Below are 19,668 nucleotides of genomic sequence, written 5' to 3'. Positions count from 1 at the left end.
CTGAAAGTCTATTTTATTTGTATTGGTTGTAGTTTATTTATTTATGTTTTATTTGTCTAGGATATTTTAATATTTCTTTTCCACATTTCAATTCCAATGTTTAATATTCTCGAGATTTAAAAAATGAATTGCTGTGGAAAAGGATGTACTTATTATGCTCTAATATCATTATAAAACTAAAACGACATCTATACAATGATACTTTAATTTATCGTGATAGTTTCAGGGAAAATAAATAGTCCTACAAAATGTGTTATTGTGGCCTAGACTTATGATTTAATTTTCTTTCATTAATACCGGGTGCCTCACTATGTTTGTGGCAAGCGGGTGAAAAATGTTACTTTTGAAAGGCTAAACTTCAAGAAATATGTACTGAACCAGAATGTTTTGTTGTTTCGTGTGCATTCGAGGGAATATCAAACAGCAGTTGGGTTGTTTTGATAAAACATCCAATTTTTTTTTACATTTTCCTAAATCATGTTTTTTTTATTGTGCTATCAAGGGGAAATCAATCAAAAATGTGATTGTTTATTCATTTTTAAAATGGTTGTTATTGGTTAACTCTTCCATAATAATTCAATAATCTAATATTTATGATTGTGGAAGGGGACATTTTGCATAATGGGTCATTTTACTTTGGTACTTTAATTATATTTTGATTCTAATACTTTTGCACTTTTTCTAAAGTAAGATTTTTAACCTTATGTGTTTACAGTGGCTAAAAAACATTTATGTAGCTTTAACATAAGCTTTAGGAGGAATATGTATTACAAGGATACTGAATTATTTGTGTTATGTGAATGAAAAGTATAACAACAGAAATAATAACAGAAATAAGTCAGTGTGCAGCATATCAGGATCCATTCTACTGATGCTGCCTTGTGTACAATGCACACTACGTTCTGCACCTCCTCCAGGGACTCTGCAGCACCTAAACTTTGCATACTTCAACTCCCCTCGGTACTGAGCATTGTGAAAAGCTCCACCACGCATGAATGAACAAACAAACAAACAAAGAGAGAACCCAGCTGACACAGGTGCTCCTCTCGAGCAACTTATAATCAAACCACACCATCACTGTAATGCTAAACACACTAATTTCCGCTTCCTCTCAAGTGAGGTCTAAGGCCGGGTCAGATGTGTCACTACTGATAAAGTGTTCATTAATGGAACTAAATTGCATTGTTGACTTATTTTCAGACCGTTTTTAAAGGGACAGTTTGTCAGAAAATAAAACATTTACATATTCTTTCTCTATCTTTTTGATGCGATTTAATGCAATCTAGTCTCATTATTATTGAGATAAGGCTGATATCACTCACAAAATCTAGACACACACACACACACACACACACACACACACACACACACACACACACACACACACCTAGAAACAGATATAGGATGCCACAGATAAAAAATGAATAGGGGGAAAAGACATTTTAATATTTCTGCAATGATTTGGCAGTAAAGCAGCCTTACCTCTCAGAAGCAGCAAATTAGGAGAGGATGCTGATGTTATGTTAATGCAGTAAACAGCCTTTACTTCTTTAGCATGGAACATTTACTGGAGTTTTATCTCCCAGACCCCATTAAGACCCAACTAAATTGCAAGATAAATCACCAGCAAATTAAAGGGAAAGGGTTCAGTAGTTTTCAGTTCAGTGTTTTTCTGGAGTCCAATATTTTCAAAATAGTTTCTTTTAGCATGACAGCTAACAGCTCAGACAGTCTTATTCTGATATTGTGTTAAAATGCTCCTTACTACACTGTGGAAACACATGAGACACTGTATCTACACAATCTCAAAAACCAAAGCTCTGTCATGTTGTTACGGCAGCAATGAACTGTTATTGACAGATCCAGCATGCTAGAAACTGCCTCACCAGCAGTTTTTGGCTTCTCCTTCAGTCAGTTACACACTGAATCTAAGACACAAGAATGCCTATGGGAACTTGTTTCTGCAGCTTAAAGTATATCCGCAGCATGTTACCGCATGGGTAAAGAATGCTGACAAAAACAATTAAATTGGTGCATATGTTTGCATAATGCATGTATTGTTACCTACCACATGAGGAAACATTATTATTTGTGAACGCATGCTCTACTGAACACGTTTATAAACCTGAACAGTCTGATTCTATGCTAAAGGACACCTCCTGCCACTCTACTCCTTGTAACACACCATTAGTTACAATGTTGGCCCTGTGTTTTCTAAAACTGACACCAAGATCAGTCAACCACAGTGGAAAGTGTCGACTAAAAAATTAACTGTTTTTTATATGATTATGTGTTTACTGCTCTACCCTGCCATTGTAACAATAAAAATAAAAATTAAAAAAATACACAAACATAGCACTACTGAAAACTCAACAGTGGAACTTAAGATTTGCCAGGATGTAGAGGTGGGGATCATCAGAGGCCCCACGATACGATTTTATCCCGATACTTGAGTTACGATACGATATTATTGCAATTTTAAGCATTTTGCGATATGATGAGTACTGCGATACAATATATTGCAATTTAACTGTTTAACTACATTTTGTGTCCACAAAATTAAATTAAATCAAGAATTGTTTTGTCAAATAAGAGAAAAGTATCTCCAGTATATTCCTAAATGTGAGCCAGCTACGGCCTCTGGAAAAAAGACAAAGAATGGCCAAAATATTGACGACCCCCCAGCCGTCGGAGCGCTAAATATTGATACTTGGCGGCCATGAATCGATATAATATTGCCACGCAAAATATTGCAATACTATGCTGTACTACGCTGTATTTTAGTGATCATTTTACATCTGTAATCTATCTCAGGCAAGGATTGTGCACACACTGCAGAGTATGCACCATTAAGGCATTTTGGCCCAAGAGCACAAGCCTTTTTATGGTTCAATTCTCCCTTTATTTTCCACTACTGTATATTTCTGCTTCATGTCATCTCATTTTCACTCTGAGTATTCCCTTTTCAAATCTTTTTCTTTTTCCTTCTTGGCTTCACTAAAAAAATCCTGTTTCATCAGCGTTTTCTCACCGTTTCATAACTAAGTACATATATATATGCATGTATGAAAAAATATTTCCCCTGAGCACACCCTTTCATGATTGCTCAAATGTCACCAGTAATAGTAACCAATAATTTCCTCACTTCAATGCAATGCGACCAGCTGAGTTGTTCTAATGTTCCACCATAATTACTATAACAACACTAAACATAACCAGTTATGCTAATGAGTGTATTCATCAAGATGTGATATATAATGAAGGAAGCATTAATTTCTCATACCTGTCTGCATATAACATGAAGGTGGCATTAATATTAAATTCATGGTCTAAAGACAATCACTACTGTCTCATTAATATACAGATTTATTCAGAAAGACGCTGCAACATCTAATCAAATCATCCACTCTGCAGGGGAGCCTGTCGAGTCAGTTTTTGTGTTTATCATGTTTTGTTCTTGAGGTTTTGTGCTCGACTGAATGTTCCTACTGACTGACACTTTGCACATCATGGTTGCCATGGTGTCAAGACATAAAAGGAAACTCTGACTAAAAGGACAAAATGTGATACGAGTGCTGCTGTTGTAGGAGGCAGGTTCAGTAGTAACTACATACCTCTTATCTGCCAGGTCTGTTTTATTGCCGACGAGCATAATGATGACATCACTTCCTCTCTCTGTTCTCACGTCGTCGATCCATTTTGATGTCTGCTGGAATGAATTAACATCTGTTGGGAAAGAGGAAACAAAAGAGTCAAATTAAAGATGCCGTTTGTACAGTCGCAGCAGCATTCAAGACGCTGACAGTTCTCCTGCTGTGACAGCTCGAAACAAAACCATTAAGCTGGAGTTTAAACACTGACACGCTTGGTGTTTTTTTTATAACAGCTGGCAGGAAATCATGTGGAAACTGCAGATTCAAAACTAATGCAACATTTCAGGATTACACTGTGGTGCTGCTGATTATTAATGCAAGAAGAAGATAAAATCCCATGTGGTAGATCATATTAAAGATATCTTATGTATCATGATCCAAGATAGGAGCTGATAGATGATACACACAGCACTGGAATTACACAATAAATCCATGTTCTACTGTACACGCCCAGCTCTGTTGCATGTTAAAGTTCTTTATTAAATCCCTTCGACCTTGCCACGTCTATTGAGTATGCAGGCTTGCTGGTGTGCAGACTGACAGCAAACTGTATGCTAGGATTGGAAATTTGATGAGACAGGCCCTACGTCTTTTATGGAAGGGAAAAAAAGAGCATGCTTCTGGGGAATGGTAACTTTTTATTTTTTGATAAAAATCAGGAGTAAAACTCTCCCCAGGGCAGCAATGTTACAGTAATTGTACTTTGCTCTTTAATAAATAATAAATATTACATGGTTTTACTAGGATGAGCTAGAGCCACCTTCTTAATGCTGCTGTTTCACTGCCCTACTAGGGATGGGCATTTGGAAGAAACCTGCCAACTCGAGCATCTATAACGTTAACGATCAATTAATCGATTAATTTGAAAAAAAGTTAGATTATACTGCAAAGATAACATCAAGGAGTTCAATGTTTTATGTTTTGGCCCCCGAAGAGGCATGATGTTAGTTTTCACAGTAATCTTGCATATTTAAGTTTGTTTTGTGTTTAAATAAGTTTGGGATTAAATTAAACTCAGTAATTAATAATAGCAAGGTTTGATACAGTAAGCTAGTTCAAATTAATACTCTTGTATTTCTGTGTGTTTTATAATCAGTTTGCAAACTGTAGCTTTATCCAACTTAATTCTCAGCTCATTGGCTTATTGACATACGGCCGTAGAACTGAACTCTCGGCCGTGTTTCATACACAGTCAGAGATAAAATTAAAATGAAAAAATACACAGATCGATTAAAAATTCAACATGATCAACCAAATTCTGAATGACCATTAATTGATTATTGATTATTGATTCCCATCCCTGTGTCCTACTACTATAAAGCACAATATAATAGCTGATATATATAAAAGATCATCATAAATATATATATATATAAATATTTCTAACCCTTTCAGTTTCTGTTTTCTGTGTGTTTGTTTAAGAGTCTAATCTGCGAAGAAGGGAGGTTAACGCAATAAATCTCATCTCATTGCGCAGTGGATCCAATTTTCTTATGGGAAATATCAAGGAGACATTTGATATTTGTGAAATCTTATCTTGGATTCTGCTACTCAAAGAAATCCATCTGCCAGAAGTTTCATAATTAGAGACAGTGAAGTTTCTGGCCAAGGCTCTTTAGAGTGAGAAAGATTTTTACTCTGAAAAAAAGATAATTTAATCCGTGTGCATCCCCTTAAAATACTCCCTCTTCTTACCTTAGCTGACAAAATGTCTGCACCAAAAAACTGCCATAAAATTAGACATTAGCATTACTTTCCATTTTTACTGAGTTCAAACTTTTTAGACGACTTCAGTCCTGATCATCACTCCTGAATAGTGATTAATTTTCATTTTGAACCCTTTAAATGCCAGTTTGTTTACATAATGCCACTGTTGGTATGAAAAACATCACAACAGTTGAATTGTTTTCTGTATATTAAATGCTGGTGAGTAATTTAAATATTATTTTCTAGCATTTGCCAGTGATGAGCAACAACATTGATGCATTCCATCAAACTCTACAGTGCTCCATAATACAGCAGCCACAACATTTGAAGAAAAAAGGAAAATTGAAAAAATAGCATGTATTTTCTCATAGGGCAAACATGACAAAATGGCTCAAAATATTTGACAATAGTAAAAACTACAATTTTTAAGCCAGGCCTCTGAATTGTAAGCCTTGTTTATTAGAATGCATGAATTTATGCTGTAATGGCATAAATTGTTTTTGCAATGGGGACACTTTTGTCCTTAAGGGTCTCAGAGTCTATATTTTGGACAGTTTATTTTTGATATATTATAGAAGCTGAGGTATAACTCACACCCTTGCCAAAATGAAGGCTATAATCATTAAAACAGCCAAAATGATTTTTAAAAAATTAAGAAGCCAAGAATGTCCTTGTCTTAGGGTGCACAAGGCTAAAGTATGATTACAGATGAATACTTGCAGCTATAACAGGGAAAAAAAGTTGGACACTAGCCAGCAACTCAGTAATCTGCAGATGAATGCACAATCTAAAAGCAACAGAACAATATTTTGATATTGGAAGCATTCTGTTTTCTGTTTGTAGTTGGTATGTAGTATGAGTAGTGTTGACCAATCACATTTGCAGGCTTTGGTTGCATGCAGGTAAACAGTCTGTGCAGAGAGCAAAAAAAGGCTTAACTTAATTTCCAAAATGCAATCTTGGAACCCATGGGCTATCTGACAACAGTGATTCAGCACTTTATTAGCTGGGTTTAAACTGTAAACTGGCTACTTGCAAAACAATCCGGTGGTTGACATTGTCTCCAACTCCAACTCCATTCTAACATTACAAGTTGTTAACAGACTGTAAACAAATATAGCACATGGAAGAGGAAGTCCACTGGCTACACTGGAACACCATAAAGGCTAATACATATTCCACAAGAACAGAGAAATGTGTTCTCTCTCCCAGGGCTGCAAGAACAGAATGATGTCATTTTGTTTCAGCAGCCCTGGGAGAACAAATTTCTCTGTTCTTGACGCACCATCTGGGCAGAACTTTGTTCTTGAGTGGTGTCCAAGAACAATTGTTTGATTGGTCAGAAATTTTAATTTGAATGAGATGTGTGCTGCAGTGGGATGGCCCTGTGACGACTTCCCAGGAGTTCTGCAGTGGAGTTTACCGTGTAAATATGCAATGTCCTGACCAGATAACTTTTGTCTTTTTCTTGCCACCTCGAGAACAAGATCAAATTCATCTGTTCTTGTGGAGTATGTAAAGGGTTCAAATATTGGCTGCTTCCCCTAGAGGACAAACCGTCGTCTGACTAACAGCCTCTGGGTTTCAAGATTGGCAGCTAAGTGTAAGTATGTTATTCATAATATTTCACAAGGGCCACTGACTTGTAATGTCGTAGACCACCACAGCCACAGTGGAGTCCCGTATATAACTGGGAATGAGGCTCCTGAAGCGCTCCTGCCCCGCTGTGTCCCAGAGCTGCAACCTGACCTGAGGTTCAGAGAGAGAAAGCTGAGGAGGCTGAGATTATTCAGATAGTCAGAGAGCCTCAAAACATTAGGCTCCCTCCACAAACACAACACAACACAATAACAGTACCTAAGATATGCGTCTGAGTACTCTGAGCACAAGATTCACGCTCAGGCATTATTTATATAAGTGGACTCCTCATGATGACACTTTCAAGGTCGTACTGCTGTATGAGAGATTCCTCTAGATAAGCATGCACAGATTGTGTTCATCCACAGACATGCTATGCTGTTCATCAGTGCTGTTAAGTAACGTTTCAGCACATGCATTATTGTAGTGATGAGCACTTCTACAGTATGTTTCTCTCTGGAATACAGACTTGTTGCACTGTTGACACATTACAGACATTGAACATCTTTGTAATGACATTACACAACTGTGAGTGAGGTTCTTACCGTTCGATCTTCCAAGTACATGGTTTTCGACAGGAAGTCAATTCCAATTGTGGCCTGGTTTAGGGAAAGAAGATATCCATGGATCAACAACACTGTAAATACCTTAAAAAGCAAACAACAGGGCATTTCCTGGGAGAGATTACTGTAAGATCCACTGTTAATTACTGTCCTGATCATATCATATCAACCCAGGTACAAATGTAATGAAAACCTGTGCACTATAATGCAAGTCAATACAATAGCACTGCAAACAATGACAGCTTCTCACGTTCAATTTTAGTAGATTGTTTATTTTATTGTATATTATTTTTTTACATTTCTAATGTTGACTGATCATCAAATGCAGTCAGGTTTTAAACTGCAGCAGGCTCCAGCATGTCGGCTCATTATTGTGCAAATATTTCACTTCAGTAATCAGAACAACTGTATAGTTTCAATACGGTGTCAGACTCAAATGGGCTGCTTAAAATCATGGCTCATATCATCTCACATTATCCATTTATAAAAGCAATCTAATCATGCTTTTATTGTGTCACGAGGCAGATGGCACTGTGTTCCCTCTTCGAGGGATGTTTACTTTCCGCAGCCAAGCCCACGGCTTGCTGCCTGCCATGATATCATCAGGTGCTCTGGCTTGGACAAATCAAAACCCAGAAATCAATGTTAAACTGCAGAACTGGGTTTGTTTGTGTAACTGAATTTCTGGATGCCACAGCCGTTCAATTTGGACATTCTGTAATAAAACTTTCAGATTTTGTAATCTCCTCTTTTCAGAATAAACAATATAATACAAAGAAATGCAGGCTTATCAGTATTGTATTGGTGTTTTGCATTCACGGACCATCTGTTATTCTAGTAGACAGTATGCACCTTAAATATTTCTAAGAACGAAAGATGTATTGAGTTTGGATTGGCTTTTAATCACAGCTGGTTAAGGCAGATGTGGTTTGTGACCCTTTCATGTGGTGCATCCAGATGCTTGATGTCTCAGTGTACGTGTGAGGGCTGAGGGGTGCAAAGGTTCAACGCTAGCAGGTACAGCACTGACCCAGGATTACACAGCAGTGCCCAGCTGTATGCGTTAAGCTTGTTTGACCTCAGCCTGCACACTCCAGCACTGGCCAGCAGTAACAGGTAGTGCAGATGGCTGACAGGGAATGACCCCTCTGCAGATGATGCAGATTCCTGCATGCATTTAACAGCCACATTCATTTCGACACATTTTATTTGTACGATGAGATTCATTTTGATACATTTGTAGCCATCTGTGATTAAGCAGGTGGGTGTATCCGTTGTTTGCCTGTGGTAGGCAGTGCAGCAGGGTGCCCACTGCCCACTTTGACAGAACTGGGCATCAGCAGCTTGATCACGCACTCGTTTCCGTGGCGATGCCAGCTACAACAGTGGCCTAACTCAGAGAGTCTGGCATGAGGACAGGACGTCATTTATACTCTTCCTTTACACTCAGTCAGACGGAGCACAGCTAGGCTGAAAATAAACAGCCTCAAAGAATTTAAATTATAAAGTGCTTGATACAAGATTATAGTAAGCAAAATAAAAATACTTTTTTGGCTGTATCAGGCCAGAACAGGCAGGTGGATTACATGCACTTCCAAATTAAATCCCCTATTTACTCTGGCAAAATATGCTTGAAAAGTATTTAACAACTTGCATAACAGACTGAAAAATCTCCCTGTGTGCACTCATTTGGTTAAACTGAGCCTCCAAACAGTACATAAATATAACTTTTAAATTAAAGAAAGTTTGGAACATTAAGGTCACCTGAGAAAACATTTAAAAATGTTGATTTGGAGTGAAATTGTTGACAAAACAGCTTGGATGAAGTTAAAAGCAAAGAGATGTGACAGGAGTTTTTTGGGGGGGCAATGGCAGAGGTGCTGTAGACTCTTTCAGGCTCCAGTTTTAAATATAGAATCCCACACAGACAGCTATACATGAACGGATTAGATCACCAGTAATTATTAATATTCCTGTTAAATTTTTAACCAGCGAACATTGTTAGAAGACACACCACGGCTCTCTGGCCCACTCTGCCAGCGACTCGGGCAAGAAATGCTTTTAACAGTAATGTTGTTTTTTACTTGAATATTCCCTTAAGATATTAGTCTTAAGATATTTTTTCACGGATGGAATCATCATTAAATGTATTGATTTTGACATAAATATTGTATGTAGAAAATGCAGAAAGCAAATAATGCAAGCAATGGCACAGTCACACAGTCTGGGTAAAGGAACTGTATCTTATAACAACCACATCAGCAGAACAAAACTAGTTTTTGCATTGGTATAATTATCTTAAAAGATATATTTGTACCGCATAAAATGTAAGACTGACTAGACCTATGTTATATACTTTGAGTTGCTGAGTTGTTCCCAACAATTTTAATCCCAAGACAAATCTGTCATTTTAATCAAAGCACCAGTCTGTTTCATTTGGTCACTTGTCAATGGTTTAATATCATCTTTATGCATGTTTCAGTGTTGTGTTTGTCTGCCAGCTGTCATAAATTGACATTTTATCCAGTGTTAAGCCACATATTTGTTTTTTACTATATATTTCAACCAGGCAAAGGGTTTTAGTCGTCTTGGACCAGGACTTAGTCAGCTCAGCTTGCAGCCCGTCAACAACATCATGTGTCCACCAAACAGTTTATTATGAAACTGCTTTTTACTTATTTTAATCACTTGGTCAATATGTTTGAAGAGGAAATGACCAGCTCAATGAACGATGAAAACTGAACTCCACTGGTATGACACCAATGGTGGTGAAGAGAACAACTCCCATGATCCCATGCTACTTCTTAACATCACCAAACTCTTTGATTGAAGATTGATTGAAGATACCAGCAGAAAATTACAGGTAAAAATTAACCCCTTTTTCCATCATATGTAAACTCCACTACCAGCAACAAACTGGATTTGCAAATAATTTGATAATAATTCAATAATAATTGCATCTTAGTTTATTTATCATGTGAATGCAAGGATTTTTTCACTGTTACAACATATGCTTAAGATTGCCCATTAAGATTAGAGTTTAAACAATAATAGATTAGTCTAAATTAATCTTCAACTATTTGGATGAAATTTAAAACTATCAACTAAGAAGGCTGTAGTTTTGCTGTAATAGAGTAATAGAAGGAGAGAGAGAGAGAGAGAGAGTTAGAGAGAGAGAGAGAGAGAGTGAGTGAGTGAGTGAGTGAGTGAGTGAGTGAGTGTGTGTGTGTGTGTGTGCGCGCGCGCGCGCGTGCGTGTGTGTGAATAAAAAAGGGATTTTATGCTTTTGCTGTTATATATATCCTTGTAAAATAAAAATATTTAGGTTTTAGACAGTTGGTCAAGCAAAACAAGACTTTTGAAAATGTCTCCCTGAACTCTGGCAAAACATAGGGATTATCTTTCACTATTTTATAGACAAAATAATAAAACCAAAATTTGAGAAAATTAGATTAACACAGTGATTAATTGCTCATGAAAGTAATAGTTGCAGCCGTAGTTTAGACAATCAGAAAAAGATTACACAGGTATTTGTGTCATTCACACTTGTTCTGCTTTAGATCAATTCTGCAACCGGATCATGAAATGGCAGCACGGTAGGTGTTACAGTAGGTTTGTATGCACTTAAACATGATGACTCAGCTGGTACTCTAATGCAACAAAGGAAATCACAGTTAGGTAATGTGAGACATTTTCTGATAAACACTAATGCATTCAACACAATTTATTCCGGTGAACTCTAAAAGAAAATAACGAGATGATTAATGTGTTTCAGCAGTGGGCACACTAGTGCAGTGATGGATTAGGCCTTGAACATAGTGAGGAGGGATGATTGTGATGAGCTGGAATAATCAAACACTTGAAAAACAATTTTGGAACCCAGTGGGACTGTCTCATGCAACATAAATGCTACATACAGCCTCTTTCTACTGAGCACATGCTGTATTTTTTAAGTCTATTTTTCTAATTGTGGTATTTCTGTTTTTATGGAAATCTGAATACGTCTTACACCAACCACTGCTGCTCCCTTCAGGACTTTCAAGGTCCTCCATCTGGCAGGGATGCTGTTAAACCAATAGACCTTGAGTCACAGTGAGCATACTGGCATTTGCTCACAGCGCCGTGTTTGACAGCAGTTTGTGAACACGCAAAATCGGATTAATTGGGAATTTATTGCCGGCACAAGAGGGAATAAAGATCAGTCTATGATCGGGGCCTTCTCCGACAGACAGCCGGCAGTGTATATAATATATGTAGAACACAACAATTACAGCACACGACATTTGTAACCACAGTAATGAGTAGTGCCGGTGCAGATTCATAATTAGTCTATTTAACTCATTTACTCGTGTCACAATGCATTATGGGTAGATTTGTACCCCACAATGACATTAATTTAAGACTAACCAATCTCCCAAACCTGATAGCAGATTGGGCTGTTGCAGCAGCAGAGAGAAAAGCGTGTCACTCTGGCTCGCTACAATAAAATTAGAAGATAGTTAGAAGACACGAAGGAGACAAAGCTGGAGGTAACATCTTCAGACTGTTTATTTCCATATCATTCTGTAACTTCTCACTAGTGTTCCTTTGTCTAAGCCTTCACAATTCAAGATATGTGGTCTTAAAATACCATTTTTCCAAGCCCTTCTAAAAAACTTTTCCCCACATGACCCGACATAGGTTTCTGGCTCATGACACTGCTGGGTCATGAGCCGGGAATGCTGGGAATGTTAGGTCAGATCTGAGACCAAAAGTCACATAATAACACAAACGTACAGACCAAGGCGTCAGTGGACCAACAACTCCCATGCTCTGCAAGGTAAAAGTACTGTTTGTTAGGAGCCTGTTGGCTTTGAAGCGAGTGATAGCAGCAAACCATATTTGAAGTACCTATAAGAAGGCTACCTAAAAACATCAATATCAATATAAGTGTACACTGTAATGAGAATATTTTGAATATTTTCACCGCTTTACATATCACCGCTTTACTTATCCGTCAGACAGCCCTCTATGATGGGGAACTGATACAGTTTCCTGTGTGTTCTTCAAAGCCACCAGACTCCATTGACAAAAACAGCAATTTTACCTTGTAGAACACTGAGCAGGCTGATCTAACATTACCGCCACCTCAGTTGGTTAGTTTCTGAAATAACGTAGCGTCCACAGTAGGGATGGCCGTTTGTAAGAAACCTGCAAACTCGAGCATTTATAACGATACCGATCAATAAATTGATTAATCGCTATGTTTTTATACATACTCCAGTATGTATAAAAACATGCGTACATGGGCAAAATAAAATATTTATATACAGTATTATGCAAAAGCCTGTTTTGATGATGGGCGCTTTTATTTTGAAAGGACAAAAAGAGACTTCCTGTCGATCATAAAACTAACTCAAGTGATATAAAACTATGAAGATAATGTCAATGTTATTCAATGTTTTATGTTTTAGCCCCCGAAGAGGCATGAGGTTAGTTTTCACAGTGATCTTGCATATTTAAGTGTGTTTTGTGTTAAAATAAGTTTTGGATAAAATTAAACTCAGTAATTCATGCTAGCAAGGTTTGATATAGTAAGCTAGTTTTGCTCAAATCAATCTTCTTGTATTTCTGTGTGTTTTATAATTGTTGTTGCAACTTTCAGTTTGCAAACTCATTGGCTTATTGACGTACGGCCGCATAACTGAACGCTCGGCTGTGTTTCAGTTCAGTGAGTACTGATACGCAGTCATAGATACAATTAAAATAAAAAAAAAACAGATCGATTAAAACTTCCACGTGATGGACCAAATTCTTAACGACCATTAATCCATCATCAATTAATTATTCCCATCACTAGTCCACAGCAGTTCATTCTGTGCCATCATTTCCAAACTTAGCAAAGCTAACATTGACTCAGCTAATACTAGTGTTCACAGCTTAATATGGTAACTTACATCATTGCTTTTTGCTAAGGCTGAGTGGGTCCTTCCATTTCAGAAAAGAATCCCGGTTTAGTGGACCTTCATGTTATACATATTTGATAGATTTATGTGGCCTTTTTTTCTATTTTTATTTATAATTTAGTGTAATGAAAAATTCAACTGCAATACAGAAAGAGGACCAAAATGATGTACATCATAATGTATCACAAAATGTACATCTTCTTTGTCTCATCTTCAAAAGTGACATTTTATATATCTTTTAAAATGTCCTGATAAATCAGTTTCACCAGTTGCTATACTCAATAACTGAGTGTTTGGGCAGAGCAGACAGATGCAGTCACAGCCTGGTGGCCAGGCCTGACTGACAGATCCACCACAGCTGACAAAAGCGTTCTGCCTCTGGAGGGCTCTGAGCCCTTTAGCATGTGCTGCCAGGCAGTGAGGACGCCTGCCTCTGTCTCTCTCGGCTGGGTGGCTGCTTGATGGGAGTCTGCTGCTTTAGAGGCAGCAAATCTGGCTCGCCTCGCTCACATCCTCCCGCTGACTAAAGCCACTGCCACGCTCGGTTTCATCTTTCTGATGACCCTCGGTCTCCAAATACACTGCTGCTCTTCCTTCAAAAGGATTGAACTGGATCTGGTTGAATCTAAATGCTTCACGTACATGAAAAAAACGTGGTGATTCAGTATGTAGGTCTGGAAAAGCGTGACTTCATAAATCTTCTCATCAGGGGCAGATGTCTCCTGCAGGCTCACATTCATAACATCTTTCCACCCTCACTGGGTAAGTCTAGCCTCCCCTCTGAGCAGCAGCATAAACACTCAAACTGAGCTAATGCATGCAGCATTTTAATTAATACTCAAAGGTCTCCGGAGTTGAGCTGGAAAAAAAACTGCAACATCATTCAGAGCCCTACCTGTCACTGAGCCGGGGAGGGAAGAAAAGTGGCGTTAAGACACGGGGGGAGAGGGGGGCAGCATGCACACACACACACACACACACACACACACAGGAGAGAGCACACTTTTAGCTTAAGCTTTGATCTATGGCTACAAAGCAGAGGTTATGGCATCCATAACAAAATCATGAATCCACCACAAAAAAAGGTGACTGTAAGACGGGAATGAATAAGCTGTTTTGTGAACAAAGGGTTAAGTGATGGATTTAAATGGCTTACACACAAATAAAATAACCACCTGATTTTCATATTCCTCCCTGGCTGCTGGTATCATTTGGTGCACAGGCCATTATGATATAGTGTGGGGCAGAGACGGGCATTAAACAGCATATGGGGACATTATTAAATAAGCAGATGCTATCTGTCCGCTGTCTGTCTGCCTTCCGTGTTGCCTGCCGGCTTTAAATGGCTGAAAAAGCCAGGGTGAGAGGAGATCTCGGTCCCCTCAGGCCTCATCATAAAGAAAAAGGTGCATACGGCCATTTGTCTGAAAAACGATGTTTCCCGGTAGAACCTCAGAATGACTGCGCTCGGTGCTGACTTTGACGGCCGTCTGGAACTCAAAAGTCGTAATTTATCTGGCAGTTGGGAGTTACAGCAGTGGCCTTGGAGTGAGACAGACTGCAGGCAAAAACAGACGCCCACATTCACTCCAGGTAATAGTATTAAGGAGTGTGCTACTCTCTGACAATGATGCAGGAAATGGCTGTGTCACATTTACTATCCATGCATTATAGGTCTTATTTATAAAGATATTAATCTCACTGCATTACATGCATGATACTGCATTAAATTAAAGCAGGGGTTTGCAAAGTCTGACACTAAAACACAAGATGTACAGCTTCTAACCCATATTTGTCCAAGGGCCAGACATTTTATAAGCAGACACTGTGGGTGCCGGACTTTCAAATAAAGAACATACAGTCATAGAGAAAATGATTAGGTACATTTGTTTGGACAAATATAATGACAACTACAAAAATATCTCATAAGAGTTTAATTAAAGAGCTGATATCTAGACATTTTCTATGGTTTTCTTGATTTCTTGATTTATGTTATTATCAAGAAAACACAGAATTGTTTTTTCCATAAAGAGCCCTATTTTTTTTTTATTATTTTATTTTCCAATGTATACACTGATCTTAACCATTGCATATTTTGAATAATTAATGTGAAGGAATAAAGGTTCTTGTATGTTTTATTTAAGGCATCTTATTTTGTCTTCTTGTAAATTCTGTGGTGGATTCTGTAAACACACTGTGCTCTTTTTTTGAAAGCAGCATGTATTTAGCGACAGGAAGTAATTCAGACCGTTAGGCACAGTTTAGCCTTTTGTGATTAAAACAACTTTAATTGTCAGCTAATGCTAACTGAACGGCGTATGCACAGTGTGTTTAGATCGGTTTGGATCACCTGTGACCGGCCCGTACAGGTTGATGGTATTTAGTTTGGCGCGCACACATGTACACGGAGAGATGATAGGGCGGGACTGATAATATAATGGTAGGGGAAACACTGCTCTTATAAATGGCCATCTGCTTAAGGCACATTACTGCAGTATTTACGTTACATACACTACTATATGGGGCTACATGCTAACATCAGGAAAAGACTTTAATGTTTGGTGCCAATGTTAATTTCTCGCATAGCCAAGATGCCGAAGTCTCAGAATAACCATGGTCCATGGTTTTCTTGATAATGTTTTTGGTTATTATCAAGAAAACCATGGAAAATGTCTAGATATCAGCTGTTAAATTACACTCTTATGAGCTATTTTTGTTGTTATTATTATATTTGTCCAAACAAATGTACCTTTAGTTGTACCAGGCATTAAAATGAACAAGAAACTGAAGAAAAAGGGTGGTCTAATATTTTTTTCCATGACTGTATGACCCTGAAATGGGATATTTAAAAACTATTTTTCATTTCCTCACTTCACTGTGTTAAGCAGATAATCATTCAGTAAAAACTCTTTAACCTCCACTTATTAACGAGAATTAATGAACAGATTATTTTCCTTTCCCACCTTTGAGACACTGATAAGCTACGATGTAGGGTAAACAGCTGTTACAACAACTCTAGTTCCCATTCGTTGAGTCCACAGCCAACTTTGTCCCCCCCTCCAAAAAATGAGCCTTTTTCACAGCAATTTGTGACAAAGAGATGTTGAAAAAAACATCAATACATCATGAGGATTCAGCAGCTTAACTACACAAAGACATGAGCCTAACAGTCAGTGTGAAATGTCTGGCTCTTGCAGTCTTTCATGACTTACCAATGTAGAAATATAAGAGGATACAGCAGCCACTGTGAGTGCACAGCATCACAGAGCTAACACAGACAATTTAATCCACACACACAATGAGCCATTCAAATCTCATTACAGCGCAGCACAGTACTTGTGCGAACACTGAAGAAAAGAGACGTGCTTTTCCTTTTCCCTTTTTTTTGGGTGGTTAGTGGGATGCAGTAAGACCAAACAAGACAGGTCTTTGTAGTTACACTGACAATATAATAACAACTAACTAATTATAAGCTGAACAAGATTTTTTCAACCATGTTCAACCCTTTTCCAGTGCTCCCTCTAATGCTGTGCAACTCTCTCAAAACAAAATCTGACATTAAGGGAAATATGCTTCCAGGCATTCTGGCAGAGAGTTAGATGAGAAGACTAACACTACTTTCATATCTGTATGTTCAGTTATGCCTTTTGTAAAGCTTCCTTGGGTTTTCTTGAAAGGCGCTATATATATTTAAGCTATTACTATTATTACTATTCAATATGAAGCTACCACCAGCAGCTTGTTAGCTTAGCTTAACCTAGCACAAAGATAAAAAAAAATACAAAGTTAGCTGAAATATTAAAAAGTTAGCCTTAGACAGACTTTTTTAGAGTTTGAATTTCTTTACTGTTTGTAAATGTACTCGTCGTCACTGTAAATGAGGAAACCTTAGTGCCTAACGAGTTTAAATGACGTGTTATATATATATGTTATATATGTAAACTGAAGAAGACAAGAAAGTCAAGTTAGATGGAAGAGGTGAGGAAAGGGAGGCCTGGCTTAGTTTAAAAGCCGAGGCTGATCTTTAGAGACTGCTGTAGATGATTTAAAGGCAGGGCCAGATTAACACCTGGGCTTGTGAGACTGAAGCTGCATGTCTCAAGCTTTAAAAGGACCAGGAGGCTGCAGAACATTATTAACTTGCTGGTCTGAAAGCAAGCCTGCTAGCCAATTTTATACCTGATGGAAATGTCCTTTCCAACTCGCTGATGTTTATTTAAATGAAAGCAGCAACTGTAAAGTCGGACGAGGTAAGGTCAGGTTCTGGTCAAAAAGTATTAAAGTATTTCTTACTTTGAAGCAAAACAAAAGTTTGCGTCTTAAGCTTTCATCACGTTCGGTGATCTCGTATTCTGATGGAATTCTTAAACTAATCTGCTTATGAGTTTTCTCATAACTCTGTACATTCCCTTGATAAGGAGCCTGAGTGAGCTAAAACACACACACACACACACACACACACACTAAACTATATGAGGAGAGTAGAATAGCTTTGTGAGATTTATTTTTAATTCCTTTTTTATTACTATATAAGTAGATACTTTTTGCTTATAAAGCAATAATACTGCAGGTTTTATTTTCTGTGTGTGCAGGCTGCTTTGGAGAATAGAGTTAGAAATAGTGAGCGCTTGAGCCCGCACAGTGCTCCTGATGTAGTTCAATTCAAAGGTGTCTGATTTAACATCCATGTTGGCTATAAAATGGTTGTTTCTTTGTGTGTGAATTAATTTCCTCGATTATTATGTACTTGATCTATGCCTTTGATTTATGTAGAGCTGTATGTTTCACTATGAAAGGAAAGATAATCAGTAAATGAAGAGACAAATATTCACCTACCTGATATGTGTTGTCAAAGCTGTCATACATGAACCGTGTGATCAGAGATGTCTTTCCAACTGCAAGAGAAAAGACAAAGACAGAATGCATTAAAAGACAGACAAGAGGCTTCATCTTCCTTTATTCAGCCACTGCATAAACCTCACAGCAGGATAGGTGGTTATGGTTCCAGCCATGGCTGTCACTGCTGCCCAGGGAGCTCATTACTGTGTGTGGGGGTGACCAGGAGGTCAGCGGTGCCATCAGGTCCAGATGTAATTACAAGGCTGCTGATGCCACTGGCATTATGTGTGTTCCCAAAACACGTAAATTGCCCATTTAATGTATTCAATGGGGAGAACTGGGTGAGGGGTACAAAGATGCAAACTAATTTTTACTGAACAATAGAAAACCCGACGGGAAAGTCAACCACCTTTTCAGGTACCTGAGGGCTTCAACAGGTTTTGCTGACATTTGCAGTTGTCTGTCATCCACATAGCTTTGACATTGAATGCCAAACCAACAGACTAATTAATTAGGTCTAATAAAATGACACTGGTTGGTTTTTAAGGCTCTAAAATCTCAATCATCTTCTCAAGAGGGGTGATGTGGCTCTACATCAGTGGACGTCATATATATATATGTATATATATAAAAAGATTAGCTTCATTTTGTGCACGTGTGGTGCGCTGCCTAGGAAGTAATTGTTACAATTACAAATGACCTCATATATATATATATATATATATATATATATATATATATATATATATATATATATACATATATATATATATACATATATATATATATATATATACATATATATATTTATTTATATGTACACAGTACTATGCAAAAGCCTGTTTTGATAACGGATGCTTTTATTTTGAAAGGACAAAAAGAGACCTCCTGTCAATCGTAAAACTAACTAACGTGGGATTAAACTGTAAAGATAACGTCAAGGAGTTCAATTTTTCTATGTTTTTTTCCAATTTAATTCTCAGCTCGTTGGCTGAACTGAACGCTCTGCTGTGTTTCAGTTCAGTGATACTGATACGCAGTCATAGATAAAATAAAAATACAAAAATGCACAGATCGATTAAAAATTCCATGTGAACGACCAAATTCTTAATAACCATTAATTGATCATTGATTAATTATTCCCATCCCTACCCTGAAAATGCATTATTTGAATGCCAAATAACAGATTTATTTCAACCGGACAGTTGGAAAATCATATGCAAGATTTGGACTGACTTTGCAAATGTGATTAAGTGAGTAACGATATTGGAGAGAATTATCATTTTTTCATCATTATTCTCAAATTCAAGCACAATATCCTTT

At 37.7% G+C, this 19,668-nt stretch overlaps 1 protein-coding gene across 2 annotated transcripts in view; it reads right to left on the bottom strand.

The window, feature by feature from the left end:
* The window catches only part of rab6ba (RAB6B, member RAS oncogene family a), a 62,219-nt gene that overhangs the window by 19,276 nt on the left and 23,275 nt on the right, over positions 1-19,668 (bottom strand). Inside the window, exons 2-5 of one of the 2 annotated variants that reach the window (XM_059340831.1) lie at positions 18,343-18,401; positions 7,544-7,597; positions 7,004-7,139; positions 3,615-3,726 (exon numbers count right to left, since the gene is read on the bottom strand). In XM_059340831.1, coding sequence (XP_059196814.1) covers positions 3,615-3,726; positions 7,004-7,139; positions 7,544-7,597; positions 18,343-18,401 — 361 coding nt within the window. The remainder of the gene's footprint in view (positions 1-3,614; positions 3,727-7,003; positions 7,140-7,543; positions 7,598-18,342; positions 18,402-19,668) is intronic. The other variant, XM_059340832.1, reaches the window with a different exon arrangement.

This window comes from Centropristis striata, chromosome 9, assembly GCF_030273125.1.
Source record: "Centropristis striata isolate RG_2023a ecotype Rhode Island chromosome 9, C.striata_1.0, whole genome shotgun sequence".
In the NCBI taxonomy this organism is placed as follows: domain Eukaryota; kingdom Metazoa; phylum Chordata; class Actinopteri; order Perciformes; family Serranidae; genus Centropristis; species Centropristis striata.
This window is presented reverse-complemented; position numbering and strand designations above follow the sequence as displayed.